Source organism: Caretta caretta, chromosome 16 (genome assembly GCF_965140235.1).
Source record: "Caretta caretta isolate rCarCar2 chromosome 16, rCarCar1.hap1, whole genome shotgun sequence".
Taxonomy (NCBI): Eukaryota; Metazoa; Chordata; order Testudines; family Cheloniidae; genus Caretta; species Caretta caretta.
Window position 1 is genome coordinate 12,434,806 of NC_134221.1, and position 23,520 is coordinate 12,458,325.

Here is a 23,520-nt window from a genome sequence, read left to right on the forward strand (position 1 = left end):
AACTCCAGGCATCTTTCCTAGCCTGCCCGCCCTGGAGCTGCTGCTGCTCCATTTCTTCCCGCCCACCTTCAGGAATCTGCTGCTTCCAGCTTCTACTCCCTGTGTCTTCTAACCCCAGCTACCCTAGGGTGCCGCTGGAATAATCCCCAGGATTCTGCTTGCGTCACTGGAACAAGCCCAGGGACTTACTCTCCCAAGCATTTTCACGGGAGATAAGGGCAAGTATGAACCCAGTGTGGAGTCTGAAATGAGAGTGTGTGTGTGGGTGGCAGTGGCAGGATGGCCTGTCTGTCAAGAGAATGGTTCAGCTGTCCAATGGGTCTGGTGAGGAGGGGAGGGACTGCGGGAGGCAGCCAGTCCTGGTGGAGCACAGGGCCCAGAGCCAGAGATGGCCAGCGAGTGGTCCAGTTTAGTGTGAAATGTAGCTGATTCCCCGCTCTTCTCCCAGGAGCCTGCTGCCTTCTGCTCCCCCTCGAGTGCTTCTGCCAGGGTCTTCGCAGGTTACTCTGGCACAATGTGTTTAAAAGAGAAACCTCTGTCTCTCGCCAAAAGGGAAGGCAGTTTTTACCTCCCGAGATGTTCTAGAAGCTGCAGGGACGAAGGCTCACCATGGGTGAGGTGTCTGCTCCTTCCTCAAGCAGGAAGGAGCCCTGCCATGCTTGGGGCCACCAGCTACCCTGGGCATTGCAGATGCCTTTGGAGCAAAGTCTGAAACAGCTCACCAGGGCCAGTCAGTTGAGCTTTAGTCATAACAATGTTAACACCCTTATTGCTTTAGAAGAGTGGCAGAAGAAATGAACTCCCATGTCTATTGAGCAAGCCCACTGCGCTCTCTCCCAGCTATATGCTCTCCGTGTGCAGCATGTGTTGAACAGAAGATGAGATTCTGGATTCCTTGTTGCCCGTTGCTTTCTTGCTTACCCTCGGCTTTCTCACCCTTCCTGCTAGGCTCTGGCCCAGCTGCTCAGTTTAATATCATCTTCTGGGACTTCCCCTGGCAAAGGCTGGATGAGGTAGGTGGAGCCTCAGAGCCCAGCAAAGGGAGAACTGCCGGGGTTGAGCTCTGTTGTGTTAATTTCAGTGGAATAAGTGGGCCCAGCAAGTCAAAAGGGTTAGAGTGACCCTGTCTTTAACTAGCACTACCTAGTTAAACGTGGTTCAGGGTTTCAAAGACAGAGACACCTCGGCCTTTTTAGTCCCATGACAAACACCCTCAAAAATTCATGTCAAAGTCTGGAGGTGTATTGATTGAGATACGCAAGAGAAGAAGAACGGAGAACAAAACACAAAGTATTTTCAAAGCAAAAAGGAGGGGTTCTGCAAAACAAACAATCCAAACTTACCAAAGTCCCTTTTTCAGAGAGGGTATCGCTGAAATGGTATTACTGTACAGCAAATGAGAAATGATTACCACTTTGGAAGGATCATTACTGAAGATGGAAGATGGGATATCAGCACCAAACTAGCAAGAGCGGAAGAGACATTGTGGAGCAATAAATATCTGGTGAGAAGGGACATAAATCCGAAGACTAAATTCCGACTCTTAAAAGCTTACATTTGGTCTGTGTTAAATTACAGCTGTGAAATCCGGACATTCAAACAATTGATGATAAACTGCAATCCTCCAAATAATGGGTCAGAAGAATTCTGAAAATCTCATGGCTAGACCATGTAACCAACAAAAAGGTACTGGAGATGATTGGAACTCAGCAAACCTTAGTTAGAGATTTTACGAAAAGAAAGATTTGATTTGCAGGGCACATTTTATGGGGTTCCGTGGGCGATGCATGTTTACAGGCACTTGAAGGGAAAGTTGATGGCAGAAGAACATGAGACAGAAAAAGAAGATATTGGATGGATAATGTGGTATCCTGGATGGATTAAAAGGACTATTCATCCATCAAGAGATTAGCTGACGATCATATTGACTGGGCTGCGTTGGTTGCACACTTGCAGTAATGGAGAGGCCACATAAGAAGATTGCTTAGTCTCTTATTTTTTCAAGCAATCTTTCTTAACGGGGAAGAAAGGGCTAGTTCTGTTGCTCAATGTTGAGTTGGCCCCTGTTAATGATGGTTACTTTTTCTGCTTTTGACAGCCAAGATACAGAAATGCAGGGGAGAAAGGATAGCAAGCATGGGGAAATGCAGCTTTTTGTTGACGTTCTCAGGATACACGGTAGTTAGTCAGTCACGGACAGATGCTTTGGGCTGGCAGATTCCAGGATCAGGTGAAAAGCCGAGAACGAGGACAGGAGGAAGATAGCGGCAATGGAAGGGAATACTCGAAGAAAGGGAAGCTACACACGAGATCCTGCTCTATCAGGCAAGGGTCTTCATTGGTCCAGGCAGCCTCACGGTCTGCTAGGCTGGAGGTCCCAATGCTCAAGGCTCACCAACGAAGGCAGAGTCTCTAGAGCAAAGCAGAGCTCTATTGACTTTTGCTTGAGGGAATCCCCCTATTCAGTCCACCCAAAATCTCTTTAAAGGATCCCAAAGGGGGGCGATGGGTGACCACCAGTTAGACATAATATCCAACATGCCAGTTTTGGTCCATTAATCTCCGATTCCATTCTCCTCTAGTTTACCAGTCACAATCTTAACAGACCTCGGTTGGTGTCAGCAGATTAGGCCAGTCTTTGTGGCCCTTTTGTACCTTTCTCTGTCAGCATTTATTGTTCTAGATGATTGTCAGATGTGTGTGACCTTTCACCCACTGCCTGCCAGCTGAGCTCACAATTGAGGGAGGCTTGCTACACCCCAATTATTACAACAGCTCCTTCAGTGGCCCCCCCAGAGCAAGGGAGGGAGTCCCGTGCGAGGGGTGGAAAGTCCTGTCTCACTCCTGGAAAGATGCCAACAAAAGAAGCAACCCCGGCCTCTTCCTCCTAAAGACCAAAAGGAAAGGAAGGAAACTGGACCATTAAACTGGAGACGCCGGGAGGAAAACCCCAAAGGGGACAGGTTGGTTGCGGAACCTGCATTTGCTTCAAGGGCGAAGGCAGGAGGATGGTGGGAGCTTCTCCCATGAGAGTTAGGGGACAGGGCTCCCCTGACACTCTGTCAGGGGATGGCCAGGAGTAAATCCCAGGAAGGGCGAGTACCATCCAGGAGTGAGGCCTCAAGTCCTTTCCCCACCCCACACTAGAGGCCCTAGAGCCCATGTCTCAGCTAAGCTGCTTCTTGGAAAGGGCTGTGGTTTTGCCCGGATTCCTGGCTCCTTGCCACACACAGGAAGACACGGGCTGTCACTGAAATGTGCTGACAAAGCCAGGCTGAGGCAGCTGCCTGGCTGACTCCCATAGTGCCCTTTTTGTGGTGCTGCCCACCAGGGCCTTGTCTCCTCTCTGCTTGTTTTCCCCCCGATTTCCCACTGTTTGGAGCTGACCTGTGGTAACGGCTGAGGGAGGTTGTGGTGTCCTGGCTGTATGTCACATAGATCTGCCCTGAGCAGGGGAGTCAGTGGATAGCATCATTCCCTCCACAATGCATCTTACTGCAGGGAATGCACCCCTGACACCCACTTCATCCCAACGCATAAGGGGCCAGAGCCCATGGAGCTGTGTCCTGGCCCATGTTGCTGCAGATGCTATTCTTATTCATACAGTACAAAGGTAGCTGGCAGCCTGGAAGAAAGGGGCTATTAGGGTGAATACGGTATGTGTTCTGCTCCAGGTGTGCTGCCTGGGATTCTTGGCAGGATCCTGCAGGGCATCGCAGGGTCCCTCCCCTGGCCTTCGGGCTTCTGCACTTGGTTAGAGTCCCTCCTGCCTCCCCCACATGGATCTGGAAAGGGCTGTTCTTGGGATCAGAGCACAGAGCTGGGAGTCGGGATCTGGCTTCTATTCTCTGCTCTGGCACCAACTCACTGGATGACTTCAGGCAAGTCACTTCCCCCCTTGGGGCTTCAGCTCCCCCCAGTGCAAAGGTGTGAAATGGTTCCTTGCTCCTGGGCTGGAAAGTGCAATACAGGCAATGGGGGTTATCCGAAGGCCTGTCTTCCCCACAGGGTGAGGCGAGGACAGAGTTCCAGCCTCCATCAAGACCATCCTGGTTGCTTTATTCTGCCCCGTGCCAATCGCTGCTCTGGGAGCTCTGGCCCAGTGCCGAGGAGTCAGTGTCATTCTGGGCCTGACTTTCAGAGATGCTGAGCACCTGCAGTCCCCCCCGATGTCGGTGGGAACTCCAGGGTTCTCAGTACTTCTGAAACTCAGGGCAATTGATTTCAAATGCTGGGCCAGGACTGAGCCTGCAAAGGCAGGTCCATTTACACCCCTCAATCCACAGCAGATCTCCCATCAATAACAATACAAGCAATCAGGAGAATGATGAGGGGCGGCTGGCCCAATGCTGGTAGGGGAGAGGATATGGCCCTAATGTGGTCACTAAACTTGTCATTCAGGGGGAGAAAAAAAAATCTCTTGGGTGCTGCGGCCTGCCAGGGTTCGGTGGCACGTGACCTGCGTTGCTCGCACACTTGCAGTGGTTGCCCCAGGCAGCTGGTCACCCATGTTACATGAAAACCTGGCTCTGACCCTGTGGTAATTTGACTTAATACTTACTGCTCCATCCAGGCTGTTCACCTCCCTCCTAGAGCTGTTGTCCCAGGCTGGCTGCAGACTCAGGCAGACAGAACTGTGTCCGCTACATGCCCATCACCTTTGGAAGATTTTCCTTGCAGCCATAAGGGCTCGAGATGCCCCCTGTTTCTTCATGGAAAACTTGCAGGGTGCTGCCCCTGAATGCCAGGTGAATACCTTGTGTGGGCAGGTGCAGAGCTCAGGGCTTGAAGGCCTCTGGTCTAATGGTCTGAGGGCAGAATTGGAACCTAGGTCTCTTGTGCTCAAAGCAGGACTCCGACAATGACTCCTCGGGTGACCCTGGGCAAGTGACTGCCCTGTTCTCTGCCTCAGTTTCTCCCAAACGGGGCTCCAGCTACCTGCTCTGCAGGGATGGGTGGGGATGAAGCCTTGGAAGGCGGCACGTGCTGAGGACGGCTACACGTTGGCAGCTGTTAACCCTGCACCCTCTGGCAGGGCCAAGACCCACCCCCGCCGGGGGAGCGCGGGCCGCGGTCTCCTCTGCCTTTCCCCCGCCCGCCGCGGCATTGCTGCCAACGGGGCCAGCTGCCGGCAGGCTGATGTCACCCGCTCCGCTCTGCAGCGGGCAGCCCTTGGGCAGCCGCCGCCGCTGCGGCAGGGGGTCCGGGGCCGCCAGCCTCCGCCGCCGGGAGCCGGGGGGCGCCTGCTAGGGACAGGAGCGATGCAGCAGCAGCCCGGGGGCTCGGGGAGGCGGCTGCGGGCTGGCGCGGGCGGGCAGTGATGTGGGGCGCGGCGGGGCCAGGCGGCGGGGCCCGCGGTTGCAGAGGACGCCCGCAGAGGTAGGTGCTAACAGGGCCACGCCACCCCCCTCACTCCGGGGCAGAGCCCAGCGGGGCCCTGCGCTCACAGCCGGCGCCCCCTGCCCTTGCCCCGGACCCCCGGCTGAATGCCATGAGACCCCCGCTCCCGGGGTTGGGAAGGGGCGGGCCGCTGCCCACCCTGCCCCCCAAACCGGCAGCAAGCTGTCCCTGGGCTGGGCTGTCCTCCCCCAGCAGGACGGGGAGCCCCGGGATCAGGCTCATTTCCTGCTGGGAGCGCTGCTACCGGGTCTGCCTTTCCCCTTGCCTCCCCCAGCACCCGGTGACTTCTTCAGAGCTCTTGGGGCAGGGACCGGCTCGTTGTACAGCGCCTAGCACCCCAGCGTCCTGGTCTCTGCCGGGGTGCCTGGGCCACTACTGGAATGCAGATGAATAGGCATCATCATCATGAGGAGAGTCTAAACTAGGATGTTCTGAGACCAAAGGGTTTGTCTGCATAGGGAAACTGACCAGAACAACTGTTGTGGAATAAGCTATTCTGCCACAGCGATTCCAGAATGGCTCCGTGTGTGGACATTCTATTCCGGAACGGTGATCATGCTCACAAAGCGCACGAGTCATTCCAGAACACAGGGACGGGCTGCAGAATAGGGTCCCCATGGGGAGCCGTTCTGGAATAGCCCTTGAGCCCTCCCCCAGAAGGGGCCCATGGAGCCTCATCCTGAGAGGAGCTCTGGGAAGTCGTTAAGAAGATGGTCACAGTGATACATTGAAGCCAGCAGCGGCTCTCACCCTGTTTCAATGAGAGCAGACCCTATTGCTCTGTAATTTCCCCAAATTTGCCTTCCTAAAATCGGACCGTCTCGAACTGTTGACTGCGTTAGTGCCAAGGCTTCCGCAAGTCCGTGGATTGTAGCTTTTCGACTCCTGTGCTCCATTAGGTAAAGTCTCTCGATGTCAGTCAGTCTGGGACCCACCCAGCACCTAACTCCCTTTGGAGTCTAGACTCGCCCTGTTTGGTCCCACTTCACTGCTGATCCCATCCAGCAGGCCAGTCAGAGCTCACTCAAGCCCATCTTCCTGCCACTGCTCTGCCCAAGCAGTGATCTGTATTTTTACGTGGGTTCAGCTGTTGCTCCGCACACTGATTCATGCCCCCGGCACTAAGGCAGCTGGTTTTTCATGTTGCACTCCCCACTTCATGCATGCATGCTCCATCTAACTGTGCTTTGTCTGGTTGCTGCACTGACCAATCATTGCACCCTGTGCTCTTGCTTTGCACAGGCTGGTTCCCGCCAGCATGGACGGTGTGCCCCGTGGGCTATGGACTGGGGTTCGTTGGTAGGAATCCTTTGTGCCAGCAGCATCAGCAGGTAGCGTTCACTGAAGAGCTGAGGCCTGACATTCAGAGAGAAGCCATGGTGAGTCATATTGTATTTTATAGGCGTTCTCAAACTAGTCTACAGAGAGCTGACTGGTGACTTGCAGTGGTGACTGGGAGATGGCATGTGACGACAGACGGGAGGGAAGGTGCAGTGTTGATAAGTGCAAAGTAATGCACTTTGGAAAACATAATCCCAACGTTGGGTGTTTGAATTGAATAGTGATTTGCGATTGTCAGATGACAGGCTCATACGGAATTGATTTAATCGAGATTATCAATCAGAGATTGATACAGCTCTATACAGAAGGAACAGATGCTTTGCCACCCCCCTGTAGACGGTGAAGAGAAAGTAGTTGAATCCCCTCCTCTGTACTGGAGGAATGCCGACAGTGTTTGTTCCCTATCTAACACCCCAAACCTATGTCCTTTTATAGTGTGTGAGACAAAGAAACTCCTTTTTTGGAAGGGAAAATATTTTCTCATAATTATTTTTACCATATGTTCTGTTTTCCTCATTACTAATGGAATTTCTTGGAATGTCATCCTCAGTTTACCTGACTGATGAGCAAAAAAGAATCTCTAATCCAGTCATTATTACTAACAGCTGTGACTACTGACAGTGCTTAAATGATTTTAAAACACCTTTCAGTGGTGCATTATTTCATCCATTACAGAGCCCATCTGTCATAACAAGTATCCTGTATCAGTCACCTCATTTTGTTTATAACATCCTTCTGTAGAAACTTTGTAGTAGTTGGTTGTGGATGGGTGGGTGTGTCTCTTCCTGGGACATCTGGCCTATATTAATAAGATCAGGGTAAAAGATTATACGCATTTCATCATTGAGTTCATTGTCCCAGTGGATGGATCACTTGATGATGACCTGTTCGTTCATTCCCCCTGAAGCACCTGGCATTGACCACGGTCAGAAGACAGGACACTGGGCTAAATGGACCATTGGTCTGACCCAGTCTGGCCATTCTCATGTTCTTTGCCCATTAGGTTCAATTAAAGGACAAAGAACTTTTTAATTTCAATATATATAGGACAATAAATATATAGGTTTCAGAGGAACAGCCGTGTTAGTCTGTATTCGCAAAAAGAAAAGGAGTACTTGTGGCACCTTAGAGACTAACTAATTTATTTGAGCATGAGCTTTCGTGAGCTACAGCTCACTTCATCAGATGTGATGAAGATCAGATCACATCTGATGAAGTGAGCTGTAGCTCACGAAAGCTCATGCTCAAATAAATTGGTTAGTCTCTAAGGTGCCACAAGTACTCCTTTTTTTTAATAAATATATAGATACACAAAATAAAAAGGCTTATGGTTAGCATATAAAAGAATTATGAGAGATTAACATACAAAAATGATAAAAAGTTAGTATCTGCTAATACAACTATATGTACAAAATGATGGGGTCTAAATTAGCTGTTCCCACTCAAGATGCAAACTGATATCCTAGTTCCGGTGTGCGCAATCAGGGAAACCCCTGTTATGCTACTGGGCTAACTCAGACCTGGCCATGTGACTCAGTGTCTTGGGCAGTAGCCTCTCTTGGTTGTAGCTGTTTTCCTTACATACAAGGGTTAAGTGCTCCTTCTAGGGAGTCTGACAGAGAGTGCTTGGCGCCCCCATCGGTTTTACTGAGGTGTGTGATTGTCCCTGGATTACAGCCCCCACTGGTGGCAGCCACTAGTGCCTTTCAGCAGAGCGATAACCACCATTCTGTCTGGCCTGCCTGGCTCTGACCCTTGCATGCACACTGCTCCTGTCTCCGCGAGGACTAAGTGTTTGGCTCTTTCACCAGGAGTTCAAATGTTCTCCAGGGGCAAAATCCTGGCCTGCTTGAAGTACATGGGAACTTTGGCATTGATGTCAGTGGGTCTGGGATCTCACTCAAGGACCAGAGGGAGTTTACTCCCCTTCAGCCCCCTGGTCCTTGCTGTTGTTCCTCTCTGAACTCCCCCCACTTTGCCAGTCATCCATCTTCCCTCAAACCTCTTCAAGCTCAGGTCCTATGCCCCTCACTGTCTGCTGGGAACAGGTTGGTTCTTCTCTGCCCAGGGACTCCGGGGCTTTCCGCCTCCGGATGGAGCCCTGCTCTCTCCTCTGACTCCTCGACTGGGCCTTGTCCCCTGCAGACGGATGCCCCGGAGAGCACGAGGGGCCGGAGGTCTCTCACGCTGAAGCGCAGGTTCCTTTGGAAGCTCCGCCAGAAGTGGAAGCTCCTGGGCCTCTTTGAGATCAACGGGGAGCACGAGTTTTATGACCTGACCTGCATGTTGAAGGTGGGGCTCAGGGCCGCCATCCAAGAGGCCATTGACAACCCGCCTGCGGTGAGTACCTCCCGGGACAGGCTCATTCGCCTCCCCAGCTGCCAGACCATATGACGAGACTCCTACACGGCCTTCTCCCCCAGCACGGGGCTACCAGTGGGTGTGCTGCTGTAGCAAAGGTGTGCAGCCTCCTAAGCGCTCCCGTCATGATCCCATTCTCCTCCCTCCTGTCTCCCCGCAGTCAAGGAGCCCCAAGTGCTTTGCATCCCCCTGACACTGAGAGGGGAAGGGCCGGGCCCATGTCCTAGGGCGAGGCAGCCAGGCAGCCCCCTACTTTAAGAACTAGGCTAGTGCTCCCTCTTTGGAGAACGCTGACGAACTGATGTGAAATTCGGCCCTGGCCGGCCCAGCCAAACTGGTGGCTCAAACGCACTGCTTGGCTAGCAGCCCGGCGCAGCTCTGCACAGGTGATCAGAGCAAACTCCTGACTGACAAGAGCAAAGTGGCCCCTCTCCTGCTGGAGGGAGAACAGGCTGCTCTGTAGGGGACTCCCCGCCCCTTGCCCCCAGGGATGGGGGTAGCTAGTGATCTGTGTCATGCGCACACCAACTCAAGCCCAGGGTTGGCCCCCATCCCAGCATTCCCGTGACCCCCCCCGGACTCACTGGACATTATGTGGAGTGAGCCAGCCTCTTGGTGGTACTCCATGAATTTCCCTGCATATTCAGACCAGAGTGACTGAGATGGGACTCCGGCCCTACACGGGGGCTAACAGGGCAGGCACAGCTTCATAGAGAGAGCCAGAGGACAAAAGGCTTTTACTGAAAGGCCTGAATAATAATAAGAGACCTGCTAGACCAGGGGCTGCAAGAAGCGTTCCCCTTAGCAAATGGAGAAGTCTGTGCCAGGGGGCTGAGATCCTGCAATGATGGGAACCAGAGAAGCATGAGGTGGGTAGATGGGGGGGGCCTATCCCTGCTGAGGAAATCCTGACCTCCTGTGGCAGGATGGTGACAGCTGGCTAGCAGTGAGGAGAAGGGGTTCAAAAAGACAGGAATAACTGTCCCGCATCAGTTCCATCCACAGCACTGGGGCAGAGCAGGGGAAAGAGATGGAGAGAGATGGGGCAGGCCTGGGGCTGGGGTGAGCCCAGAGGCCGGTGTACTCCCTCTAGTTGCCATCATGTTTCTTGCAGTCCCCACACTCCCAGGCCGATTTCCCTTCCCCCTCCCTCCCCCCAGATCATTTCGTATTTGCTTTCCGGAAGGCCCATTGGGAAGGTCGGCGAAGCAGCGAACGTGAATGGGGAGAAGTCCCCTTGCAGTGCACTCACTCTCTGTCTCTCTCTCCTTGCCAGGATGCCCTGAGTGACACAGACTGCAAGGCCGTGCTGAAGCAGGCCCATGAGGTAGGAACTCACCACAGCAGGGAAAAAGCACAGGCCCCGGCCAGAGGCTTTGGTACACCAGGCCCAGTTCACTAACACGGACCTGTCGCAGGATTCCTGAGCCACCCCCCAACCCCTACGCTGTAGCCGCACACCCTAACCATACAGCTATCCCCAGGGTCCATCAGAGCTGCAGATAGCCACCCCCCTATTTCTATACCTCCCACCCACATCCATACCTATCCACACCGTCACGTATACATACATATGCAGAGGCACATCCATACAACCTCCACCAGTCACCTGTGCTGACTCTCTAGTCCAACAGTAGCCATGTCTGCGTTCTGTAGCTTTGAGGGAGGACCAAGATGCTGTTGCTATTCCTAGCTCCCTGTGGGCCAGCCGGTAGCAGTTGTTCCCCCGCCTCTCCAGCTGACTGGGGGAGGTGGGGTGAAAGCACTTGGCAGCCTGGCATGCGTGCCGGGTAGCATGGTACAGTAGAACCTGGTCTCACCTCTTGCTCCTCCCGGGTCGCTGCAGGGCTTTGAGATGCGTACGTATGGTGGCCCGGCCTTCGCTTACTTCAGGCACTTGCTGGGCATATCGGAGAAGGAATACCAGCTGTCCCTGTCTTCCAGGAGCTCCTACCTGCAGTTCATCAGCAACTCCAAGAGCAAGGCCGACTTCTTCCTGACGTGAGTCTTCCCATGAGTGCAGAGAGAGGTCTGCGCTCTCTGAGAGCTCAATGGTCTAGGTCAGTGGTTTTCAGCCTTTTTTCATTTGCGGATCCGTACAAAATTTTGAATGGAGCTGCAGACCTCTTTGGAAATCTTAGACATAGTCTGCGGACGCCCAGGGATCTGCAGACCCCAGGCTGAAAACCACTCCTCTAGGTGATCAATGACAGCCAATTTAACCTCAGGTAGTCCCGCCTAACACCTACTGATATCCACAGGAAGACAGGTGAACGTCTGAAGGCAGAATTTGGCCTAAGATCTATTTGTACCGTGCCTTTCAGAACTAACTGCCTAAGTGAACCAGCAATCAAGAAGATAACTTACTACTGACTAGAAAGATCTGTCGTGATCAGAGAGCACCCAGCAGCTGACCCATGTAACAACCAGCACAAATATGCTGCCTCTGCTATAATGTAGGCCAGAGGGTTGGGACCCCAAAGTGGGTCGCAATCCCGTTTTAATGGGGTTGCGGAGGCTGGCGTTAGATTTTCTGGGGATTGGGGCCCAAGCCCAAGGCCCACCACCTGGGGCCAAAGCATGAGGACTTCAGCCCTTAGTGGAGGGGCTCAGAGTTACAGGTCTCCTGCCTGGGGCTGAAGCCCTTGGGATTCGTCTTTGCCCCCCTACATCCAGGACAGCGAGGCTTGGGCTTTGATCTCCCCAGCCAGGACAGTGGGGCTCGGGCAGGCTCAGGTCTCCCCCCTTCCTTGGTCATGAAGGGGGTCATGGCACAATGAAGTTTGAGAACCCCTGATATAGGGCATTGTATGTGGCTTGTGTGTGCAGATGGCTTGTGTGTGCAGATGCAATGGGTGCGTGATGCTGTGTGCACTTGGCTGTAGCGGGAGGGAGAGAGGATGGATCTGTGTTTTGTTAGATTTGTGTAGGTACCCAATATGTTAGGGTGTGTAAGTGTGTGTTGCATTTTGGCATGACCTGGTGGATATGTCAGACCATGGACAGTGTGGGTAGTTGCATGGGTTTGGGGAGGGGAGGCTACCCATTTATTAGGTGGGAGATCACGCTTGTGTTTTGTCCCCTGCTCTGCGGTGGTTTCCGTGTGTGACTGGGAGGCTATCTGTATTTTTGGACAGCGTATGTCCCAGAGTGTTGTTTCTGTCCAGTCTCTGGGTATGGGACAGTGTGTGGGTAAGGATAAAGTATTGGGGGTGCTGATCAGAACCGTTCGTGTCAGATATTCACTAGCAAGGGGCAATTCCTCATAGCAGCAGTCAGGACGCCTTTGCAGTGTCCTGGCGATGCTAAGAAGGGAGACGGGTCACATGTGTGTCTTCATGGCAAAACTCCAAATGTTCGGTTATTGCTGCTGTGAGGGGAGGGGTGGACACACAGTGTGCAGATGTTGGGCATATAGGAACATACCTGGGGAGCTGAGTGTGTCCTGGGTCTGATCAGGACATGAGGACTCTCGCTTCCCCCTATCCCCATCAACAGCCCGGGGGTAACTCTCAGCCTCCTCGTGCTGTAGGAACAACAAATGCTTCTTCCTGAAGACTCAGAGTAAGAGAGAGATCCGGTTCCTCCTCTCCAACCTGCCCAAGTACATCCAGCACCTTGAGAGATACCCCCACTCCCTCCTCGTCAAGTTTCTGGGTAAGAACCACCTCCGACATGCTGCGGGGAAAGACTGAGGCTCCATAAACACCAGGGAGAACAGTCCAGCTTGGGACAGTACCTAACAGAGAGGAGATGGTAGGACATGGCACCTGGGAGACATGGCCTAGGACCTTCTGAGGGGGAACCTCACCTCGCCTATCCCCTGTGATTCTGCTTGAGCCAAGTCACGATTCAGGGGACCAGAAGTCAAGGCTGCCAAGTGAGGATCTAACAGGCTTTTGCTGGGCAGTGTATCGAGAACCACTGGGTTCCAGCTTGAGAAGGGACCTTGTCTATAGCAGGTGGCTCTAAGCCCTGCTCTCAACCAGTCTGGCCTGTCCTCCTCCTTGCTAGCCATACCTGGGTACAGCCTGTTTGGCTGCAACCATGTTTAAGATATTTGAAACCCTGGTTGCAAGGCCCTTGTACCCTGGACACGGTACTCAGTGTCCCTGCTGGTTAATGGGGGTGTCAGAGCCGCCAGCGGGCCAGACTGCCAATTGTGGTCTGTGTTCTCTGAACTTTCCCCTTGTCTCCTCCCTTCCAGGGGTTCACAGCATCATCGTGCCTCAGGAGAAGAAGGTAGGTTCCATCTGCCTGTCGGAGTCCGTGTCACGTGCCACCAGCCCCATCTTTGGCACAGCCAACTCCATCTCTGTGCCGGTTTCCATCAAGTCTCTTCTTCTCTCTCCTCTAGAAATACTTCATCATCATGCAGAGCGTGTTCTATCCCGACGAGAGAATCCTTGAACGGTGAGTTACAGGCCCATGCGGTTAGAGGGGTCATGGCTCTGGAATCAGAGGGATTTGTACAGTCCTCTCTTCTCTGGAATAATGTCCTGCCTTTGTGGCTGTCTGCCCCTCTGCAACGTGTGTGTCACCACTGCCCACTAGCAAAGGGAATGTCAGACCTGCTCCCATGTGTGTTGTTCCTTTGCCCTCTAATAGCTGCAGCTGTGAGTTTACAAACTCTGATATCGCACAAGCAACCCTGATAAAACATGGGTGATCATGTCACCCTCTAGCGGCTGCAGACTGCAAGGGATATGAACCTACTGATGAGCATGAATATTTCATGGAAAAATTACTGAGCACTGAACCCTTTTTTTCAAAGTCCATGGGCATAACCCCTTTGCATAGGGTGATCAGACAGCAAGTGTGAAAAATCGGGACGGGGGTGGGGGGTAATAGGCTTCTATATAAGAAAAAGACTCAAATATCGGGACTGTCCCTATAAAATCGGGACATCTGGTCACCCTACCTTTGCACTCTCAGATGGTGCAGCCCAATGAGATACTTTCCTCCCCCTTCCGACCCACGGCTGCGATGGGCTCTCTTGTATGTCATGCCTAGGGTGTGGTGCAGAAAGGGTTAAACAGGGGTTCAGGAATCACCTATCCTAATTGCCATGTGCAGGTACGACATTAAAGGGTGTCAGGTGAATCGCTGGACGGAGCCCGCCCCTGGGGGCAGCCAAGTCATCGTGGTGCTGAAGGATCTCAACTTCGAAGGAAATTCCATCCACCTGGGTGAGTACTTCCCTGGCCAAGGAAGGCCCGGGGAGGCAGGGCGACCCGCTGGGACACCCACCCACTTCATACTGTCCAGCCGTCTGCCATTCAATCCACCCACCATCCAGCCTCTGTCTCTATCCATCTACCACACCCCGCTTAGCTAAACCTCCTCATTACATAGGTCCCAATCTGGAAGGTTGTGAATTAATCATAGGTTGATGGGAGAAAGAGAGAGAGAGAGGAAAGAGAATGACCCAGCTTAGCGCTGGAGAAAGATGCAGGATCCATGTATCCGGAGGCCTAAGTGCTCTATTCACCAAAAAGGTACGACATCCTCTCCCGCAGCCACCTTGCCAAAGTGCCTCACACCTGAGCTGAAGGCAGCCACCTCTAGGGAGAAGCCGGTAATTCAGTCTGTGTCCCTGTTCACTCCTGGCCTCACTGCTGAGGCCGCCAGCGTGGGAAGCCAATTGGTGGGGTGAGCTGGTTTTATGACATGGATGCTGACTCGCTGGGAAGTGGACGGAACCTCCTGTCGGAATGACCATAACTGCCCCTTGGATCCTGGCTGCTTAGCTCAAGCTATAGAGACTTGGGGGCCCCTCGGATCCTGGCTGCTTAGCTCAAGCTATAGAGACTTGGGGGCCCCTCGGATCCTGGCTGCTTAGCTCAAGCTATAGAGACTTGGGGGCCCCTCGGATCCTGGCTGTTTAGCTCAAGCTATAGAGACTTGGGGGCCCCTCGGATCCTGGCTGCTTAGCTCAAGCTATAGAGACTTGGGGGCCCCTCGGATCCTGGCTGCTTAGCTCAAGCTATAGAGACTTGGGGGCCCCTCGGATCCTGGCTGTTTAGCTCAAGCTATAGAGACTTGGGGGCCCCTCGGATCCTGGCTGTTTAGCTCAAGCTATAGAGACTTGGGGGCCCCTCGGATCCTGGCTGTTTAGCTCAAGCTATAGAGACTTGGGGGCCCCTCGGATCCTGGCTGCTTAGCTCAAGCTATAGAGACTTGGGGGCCCCTCGGATCCTGGCTGTTTAGCTCAAGCTATAGAGACTTGGGGGCCCCTCGGATCCTGGCTGTTTAGCTCAAGCTATAGAGACTTGGGGGCCCCTCGGATCCTGGCTGTTTAGCTCAAGCTATAGAGACTTGGGGGCCCCTCGGATCCTGGCTGTTTAGCTCAAGCTATAGAGACTTGGGGGCCCCTCGGATCCTGGCTGCTTAGCTCAAGCTATAGAGACTTGGGGGCCCCTCGGATCCTGGCTGCTTAGCTCAAGCTATAGAGACTTGGGGGCCCCTCGGATCCTGGCTGCTTAGCTCAAGCTATAGAGACTTGGGGGCCCCTCGGATCCTGGCTGCTTAGCTCAAGCTATAGAGACTTGGGGGCCCCTCGGATCCTGGCTGTTTAGCTCAAGCTATAGAGACTTGGGGGCCCCTCGGATCCTGGCTGTTTAGCTCAAGCTATAGAGACTTGGGGGCCCCTCGGATCCTGGCTGTTTAGCTCAAGCTATAGAGACTTGGGGGCCCCTCGGATCCTGGCTGCTTAGCTCAAGCTATAGAGACTTGGGGGCCCCTCGGATCCTGGCTGTTTAGCTCAAGCTATAGAGACTTGGGGGCCCCTCGGATCCTGGCTGCTTAGCTCAAGCTATAGAGACTTGGGGGCCCCTCGGATCCTGGCTGTTTAGCTCAAGCTATAGAGACTTGGGGGCCCCTCGGATCCTGGCTGTTTAGCTCAAGCTATAGAGACTTGGGGGCCCCTCGGATCCTGGCTGTTTAGCTCAAGCTATAGAGACTTGGGGGCCCCTCGGATCCTGGCTGTTTAGCTCAAGCTATAGAGACTTGGGGGCCCCTCGGATCCTGGCTGTTTAGCTCAAGCTATAGAGACTTGGGGGTTACGGCTGCCGTTCCTGGTTCCATCCCCAGGTGTCAGCCAAGATGGCAGACGTCCTGCTACCCCGTGATGATGGGGTAATTGTTAGGGCTGTGGCCCAGCAAACCCCAAAGGCACTAGGAGCACACCAGGTGTACGGTGACTTGGAGGCAGGCTCCGAAGACGCTTTAGATGCTAGGCGCTAGCCCTCATGGGTCACTGACAAGTCAGACACTGGGCTAAAGGAAGGGGTATTTTACTAGGACTGGCAAAAGGGGAAAGTGGCTTGAAATCTTGCAATTTAAGGTCAACCAAAAGTGGTTTGTGTGTGGGCCTGTGGGGGTGGGGAGCAGTTCAATAGAGGGTCAGGGCTCCTCTGCCTGGTGCCTCTCCAGCTCCGTTTCTGCTGGAGGTGGGTTTCCAGGCCGGGATCAGCTTGTCTCCTTGGAACCTGTCAGCGGGATCAGTTTGTCTCCTTGGAACCTCTCTGCCCACGTTCCCAAGCTCCATTGCTTCTCCACAGCTTCTGCGCAGACCTGACCTTGGTTGCACATGTGGTTCCCTGGCTCCTGCCCCAGCTGGTTCTTCCCATGATTCCCCGACACCTTCTGCTGCATTCAGCCTCCCTGCTGCTCCTGGTTTGCCATGCAGCTGCCGCTCCCCCCCGCGAGGGTCAGGGTCTCCCATAGGGTTTCTACCCCCTTCTCCTATTGGTCAGGATGTGCCTGTGTGTCCACCCTGCAGGGTTGTAGATTGGTGCAGAGAGGCTGGATGGAAATGGTGGTGTCCTGCTTAGCCCATTCATCACCATGCTGATGATGATAATGATCCTTGGCTCATGTCCCTAGAGCTCCAAGCAATCTGCAGAGGAGGGTCAGAATCATGAGGGGTGGGGAAACTGAGGCACAGAGACTGGGCAGTGATTTCCCTGAAGTCAGCATGAAGGACCTTCTATTTATTTGTCTCCTCCAAGGCTCAGCTCATTGGCTCTGGGAGATCACGTGTCCCCCCAGCCCCCCCCCGACCATATCTGCACCAACCACCTCTTTCTTCAGCTTGCCAGCTAAGTTTCATGCTGATGGAACCACATGAGACAGACAGTCCCGGAGCACAGTGGGGTGGAGCCTGTCCAAGCACTTGGCTGCGTGTGCCTCTGCTTGCTCTGAGCTGCTGCTTTAGCTCATCAGGCAGACGCTTGGGCCTCTGGGCTCCTGCAAAGCCTGCGAGTGGCCTGTATCTAGCCCTGCTGCTCCATGGCCAGCAGGCAGGTGGCTGTGTGCAGTATGGAGTCTGGGTCCCAAGCCAGCTACAAGCTGGGGACCCCAGTAACCCTCCCATTCAGTACTCCCTGAACTAGCAGCCATCCTCTCCCTCTGCACTGCCCTCCCCTCTGCCCTCACTCATTCTCTTGTGATCGCTCTGTGATCTTTGCTGTCACTTGATTTCTCTCTCCGCTCTGTGTGTCTCCTTCCACTGACTCACTTCTGCTGCCTGGCCTCCAGTTGCACTCATCTCTCCTCCACAAGCAGCTGTTTCTCCTCCAGCTGCAGCTTCTTCTACTCCTGATCCTGCTACATCAGAACTGTCTGTCACCCTGCCCAAGGCCCCATCTGCTTGGTCCCCTGCAGAACACTGCCCCTCCCACTCCCAGGCTAACTGTCCTTGCTTATCTCCCATCCCTGGCTATCAGACCTTCCCCTCCCTGGCTGGGGCTCTCACTCATGTCTATCAGCCTCTCCGCTCTCTCCTGCAGGTCAGCAGCGCTCCTGGCTCCTATGCCAGATGCAGGTGGACACGCAGTTCCTGAAGGAGCTGAACGTGCTGGATTACAGCCTGCTGGTGGCATTTCAGGCCCTGCATGCAGACGAAAAGGGCCAGAACCTGTCCTTTGCAGACATCATCTTCAGGACCACCAAGTGAGTGATCAGCCTCCTGCAGAGAACGCTCAGCACAGAAGGGGAGCGCGTTGCCACTTTCACAGCCAGCCCTCTGCTCCTCCTGCAGCTCTGGCTGCTTGGGGGCAAGCAGCAGACACGACAGGCTCTGCCCCCAGCTACCACGCTGCTTGGGGTGAGCCTGCAGAGTGCCTGAAGCCCAGCATCCCCAGGAGGGCAGAGACCCCACAGGAACGTAGTTGGACTCAGCGTCGCAGGCCCTGATTCTCAGTCACAGCATTCCTCCTTTGTGGCCAAACTGGAGGATGAGGCAAAGGGGATGTTAAGTCCCTGGTGTCAGTCCCAGCAGCCTCAGAGCTGCTCTACCTTTCACTCTCTTTCCCTCAGGTGCTTAGGAGCCCTAGGAAGCAGAGAACAGCTATAATCTCTGGCCATGCCCTTCCCTTCCATGCTCTGCCCCTGGCCTGCTCCTGACATATCTCCTGCACCTGGGGCTGGGAGCAGCCTAGCACAGAGCCCTTACTCTAGCTGTATGCTGCCCTCTCCTCTGGGGGAGGGTCTCAGGGACCCTTTCCCCTGCCAAGTGGCATAAAGGGCTTTAGTGTAACTGAGAATCAGGCCCACAATCCATGACCGTAGATGACTGAACCTTAGGAGCCTGTGAGCGTCCAAGGAACCAAGTCAATGGGGAAGCTGCAGACCAGCTGCTGGTTCCTATCACTTTGATCTGGGGTGTCCCCAAGATCTCACCCATTCCCTGTCCTGGCCTTTCCCTGCTACAGGTCCTTGAGCAATCCCGAGAGCTCCCTGCTCACCTCCATGTCAGGGATCATGGATGAAGAGTCTGACATTGTGGTGTCTGAGATGGTAGGAGAAGTCGACCTCTACCAACTGCGTGAGCTGAACTCTGGGGTGCAGGATGTCAGCTTCCAAAGCAGCGCCAAGCCTGACCATGATCTGGCCTACATCCTGGCCCAGAACCGACGCTTGCTGCCCAGATGCAGGAGCCCTCTGCACTTGCTTGATGGCCCGGAGCTCCGCTACTTCATGGGCATCATTGACCTGTTCACCGTGTACAGCTTCCCCAAGAGGCTCGAGCACCTGTGGAAATGCATCCGGTACCGGGGACAGACCTTCTCCACCGTCAGCCCCTCAGATTATGCCAGGCGCCTCTGCCAGTGGGTGGAATCACACACTGTATGAGTGGGGCCCTGCACTGGGGCTGAAACTGATGGCAGCTTCCCAGACAGCCCCACTCTCACGCTGGGAGAGTTACAGGCCCACAGACAGTGCTGCAAGCTGCCTACTGCTGATCTCCTGCACCACCAGGGGGCAGCCTCAAGGCAGCATTGCCGCTGTGTTACTGGAATGCTGCGGAAGGACCAGTCCCAGCATCCTGAGAGCCGGTTTCTGGCATCAGAACTGAAGAGTCGGAGGGGCTGTGACCCTGTGGGCAGCAGCTGTCCTGCAGCGTGCTGTGGGGATGGGGTTCAATGTCGGTGCTGCAAGTGTCCAAGGAACCCAGTAAATGGGGAATCTGTGAGCCAGCTGCCAGTTTGCATTGCTCCCGCGTGGGGTGTCTCTGGGTGTGCCAGGTTGGATCACAGAAACCCCCTTGGGCCTGCCACCTGATGTCCTGGGACCACCTCTGAGCCCGTTTTCCCTGGCAGCTTGGGACTTCAGTACCTTGCCTGGTTGTGCCAGACAAGCTAGCCAGCTACGAACACAGACCCAGGTCTGAACCACGTCCTGCAAAAGCTGCAGGCTTAACTGAAAACAACTTAAGAAGTGCTCCTGTCTCCAACACCCAGACCCCCAGCTCCCAATGGGATCCAAACCCCAAATAAATCCGTTTTACTCTGTATAAAGCTTATACAGGGTAAACTCATAAACTGTTGACCCTCTAACACTGATAGGGAGATATGCACAGCTGTTTGCTTCCCCAGGAATTAATACTTGCTCTGGGTTAATTAATAACTAAAAAGTGATTTTATCAAATATAAAAAGTAGGATTTAAGTGGTTCCAAGTAATGACAGACAGAACAAAGTAAATGACCAAGCAAAATAAAACAAAAACTTGCAAGTCTAAGCCTACTACAGTAAGAAACTAAATGCAGGTAAATCTCACCCTCAGAGATGTTCCAATAAGCTTCTTTTACAGACAAGAGTCCCTCCTAGTCAGGGTCCAGCAATCACTCACACCCCTGTAAAAAGAAAAGGAGGACTTGTGGCACCTTAGAGACTAACACATTTATTTGAGCATGAGCTTTCGTGAGCTACAGCTGTATTTATGCTCAGATAAGTTTGTTAGTCTCTAAGGTGCCACAAGTACTCCTTTTCTTTTTGCGAATACAGACTAACGCGGCTGTTACTCTGAAACCTGTCACACCCCTGTAGTTACTGTCCTTTGTTCCAGTTTCTTTCAGGCATCTCTTTGGGGTGGAGAGGCTATCTCTTGAGCCAGCTGAAGACAAAATGGAGGGGATTCCAGGGGCTTATATAGTCTCTCTCTTGTGCGTGGAAACCCTTCTCTCCCCCTGTGTAGAATCATAGCTACAAGATGGAGTTTTGGAGTCACATGGGCATTTCACATGTCCATGCATGACTCAGTTCTCTACAGGCCGTCGCCATTGCCCGTATATTAGCCCAAACGTTCCCAGGAAAGCTCAGATGTGGACTGGCATCTATCAAGATCCATTGTTAGCCAAGTACTCCCAATTACTTGAATAACCCCTTCACACTATGTTGACCAAATCTGCCTTAGATTCTTTCTACAGCAAACACTTCAAATACAAGCATAGAGCCAACGCTCATAACTTCAGATATAAAAATGATACATGCATACGAATAGGATGAATATGATATGTTACATGGCATATCTAGCATAAAACATATTCCAGTTATGTCATATTTACACTCATAAGCATATTTCTATAAAGCATTATGGGGTGCAACGTCATAGCCGGTTTGTATCTTGAGTGGTGAAATAGCCCCACCAAAATCCATTCATGGTCCCCGGATCCTCTCTTGGGATGACGATGGGACAGGAGATGTGGATGGACGGAAAGGGACGGCCTGATCTCCCCCGACTGCTGGTGCCATTTCGATCCCATATGAACCCTTCTAAGGGCCGCTGGAGCAAAACCCAATCTCCACAGGCACCAGTCTGGGGTTCAAAAGGCACCTGCTGAACCAAAAGCATGCTGGGAAGCTAATGACAGACTCAGCAGCCAGTTCCAGTTTGTGCACTGAAGTAGCACAGAGGGTAGCCAGAACCTGCATCCTCATCCTAGCCCCATCAGTCCTATGCCCTGAGCTATCCCCACGGTGGACTGTCTGTGATCTAGGGCTAGCTCCTGAAAACCTACCCTCCCTGCTCTCCAAAGCCACTGTCCTAGTGCTGGATTGGTTTTGATTGAGGGCTACGCTCCCTGACTATCTCTAAAGCTGGGCTGTGGGTGATTACGAGCCAGGCGTCACAGCAAAGCTGCGCTCTCCTTGTGTTAGCTTGTCTGGGTATAGGGAAGTCAGGAGGCTGTCTAGCGTTACCCCAAGTTTGGGGCCCTGAGAATGCTCCTTGAGTCGTGACTCTCCGGCTTGGCTTCCTGTGAACGCCCCGTTGAGTCAGTGCAGTTGTTGTGATGGTCACGCATGAACCGGGGCCTAGCTGCTGTTTGTGTGTTGACATTTGGACTCCCTGTAGCCTCACAGCAGGAATCAGAAATCCCATCCAGCAGCTGTCAAACCTGGTGTTGGCAATGCCGATTGAGGGAAAAAAACACTGGGATTGCCCAATCTGCAGGGGAAAACATTGTTGTTTAAAAAACCCCCCCCACAAAGCTTTGGCCTCAGAGACCTCAGAGCCCAACCAGAGACTTGTTGGGGGGTCAGTGAAAAGGAAAAGAATAAATAGCAGGGGGTGGGGAGCTCTTAATGAAAATAAATAATTTTAAAGCAGGGATTCCTTCCTGCGGTCACCCAAGAGGATGCAGCTTCCTGGTCTTGTCCAGCAGAGCAATTCCCTATTTGAACATTGACACCTGACACAAGCCAAAAAAAAAAAAGTCCAAAGAGCAACTGCATGAAAGAGACAAGGTAGGGGAAGGGGCAGCACAATCTAGCATGGCGCTGAGCGTCAGGACTCCTGGATTCTCTCCCTGGCACTGACCTTGGGCTAAATCACATCTTGCTGTGCCTCAGTTTAACCATCTACTGCATGGGGATAAACAGATTCATCGGTTTTCCCGTGGGTGGGGTGAGGCTTCATTCATGAATGTCAGCAAAACGCATTCAGCTCCTGGGATTAAAGACGTGACATAAGAGCTTGTCTACGCACAGAAGTTACATCAGTTGAACTTGAATCACTTTATTTGTATTATGGGTAACACCTAGGAGTCCTCATGAACCAGGACGCCGCTGTGCCAGGTGCTGTACAAACAGAATAAAAAGATGGTCCCTTCCCCAAAGAGCTTATAATTCCGATGCATCTTTGTATTTGAACACACTTATACCACATCTGGTTTGTAGCACTTTATAAGGGGCATAATCCAGTTTATAGCCTGTGGCACAAGCTAAACTGCTATAAACCAGGTTTAAACTAATATAAGCGGCACAAAGTTACACCAGTTTAACCAAAGTGATATCAAATCACACCTCTAGTTTTATAGGTACAACTTTGTATAGAACTGGCCTGAGTGCAAAGTACTATCCTTTTCCCTTAAGTGATGATTTTAGGCAATGGAAAGAGGATAGGTGTGGGTGTGTGCGTGTGGGTGTGGTTTGAGATCCTCATTTGATCTGATGATGAATCCATTAAGTGCAGATGAGCTGTGTCATCTTCTCTGTGTTTCCTGAACTGCTCTTCACATTGCAAATTCTGAAGGCAACTCAGGGAGGAAAAGGAACAAACAAATCAGACACTCTGTCTTCTCATAATTGCTCCGGGCTACTGCAGATGACTAAGCAAGGAACCATGGCAAAGTCAAATCTTCCACCACAATGTGCCTATTTCTGTCTAGAAAGAAAAAGGAAGCTGAACTGGCTTTCAAGCGACCTTAAAAATCTCCCTCCAGAGAGTGACTGCATTTCAAAAATGATTTAAATTAATGAAATTAGCTGGTTAGGGCTCAATCTTATCTTTTTACATGCCCCAAATCCAGCAGGAGTCAATGGACCATCTTGTGGGGACATCTCAGACAAGCTAGCAAGAGGGAAGATGTCTTGTGGTTACAGCCCAGGACTGAACTGCGACAGACCTACTGCAAACTTTCCTGTGCACCTTGGACAAATCATTTTGCCTTTCTGGGCCTCAGTCTCCCCATCTGCAATATGGGGACAATAATAACTCACCTACTTCACAGATACAGAGTGAGGCTAATGTCACTGGGCCAGTGGTGAATTTGGCCTATGAATGTTTATGCAGCATTGTGAGGTCCTTGCATGGAAAGCACTAGAGAAAAACAAGTTTTATTAGAAAATGCACCA

The 23,520-nt window shown here is 52.7% G+C and overlaps 1 protein-coding gene across 2 annotated transcripts; it reads left to right on the forward strand.

Annotated features, from left to right (window-relative positions):
* PIP5KL1 (phosphatidylinositol-4-phosphate 5-kinase like 1) lies at positions 1 to 22,502 on the forward strand. 2 transcript variants are annotated; one of them, XM_048823139.2, is made up of 11 exons: positions 1 to 222; positions 6,643 to 6,779; positions 8,887 to 9,081; positions 10,379 to 10,429; positions 10,949 to 11,103; positions 12,635 to 12,759; positions 13,310 to 13,344; positions 13,460 to 13,515; positions 14,179 to 14,291; positions 17,895 to 18,057; positions 18,819 to 22,502. In XM_048823139.2, exons 2-11 carry the CDS (start codon positions 6,777 to 6,779, stop codon positions 19,237 to 19,239), a joined length of 1,317 nt encoding a protein of 438 aa, XP_048679096.1. In that variant the 5' UTR covers positions 1 to 222; positions 6,643 to 6,776; the 3' UTR covers positions 19,240 to 22,502. The 2 variants fall into 2 exon arrangements, with proteins under 2 accessions (XP_048679096.1, XP_048679094.1); XM_048823137.2 differs by lacking the exon at positions 1 to 222 and adding an exon at positions 5,226 to 5,379.
* The last annotated feature ends 1,018 nt before the right edge of the window (positions 22,503 to 23,520 follow it).

Bases quoted from the DNA above. Each gene is read 5' to 3' on its own strand.
- PIP5KL1 (XM_048823139.2), top strand. The intron at 10,430-10,948 runs GTAGGAACTCAC...GGGTCGCTGCAG, and splicing joins TGCTGAAGCAGGCCCATGAG to GGCTTTGAGATGCGTACGTA. The intron at 18,058-18,818 runs GTGAGTGATCAG...TCCCTGCTACAG, and splicing joins ATCATCTTCAGGACCACCAA to GTCCTTGAGCAATCCCGAGA.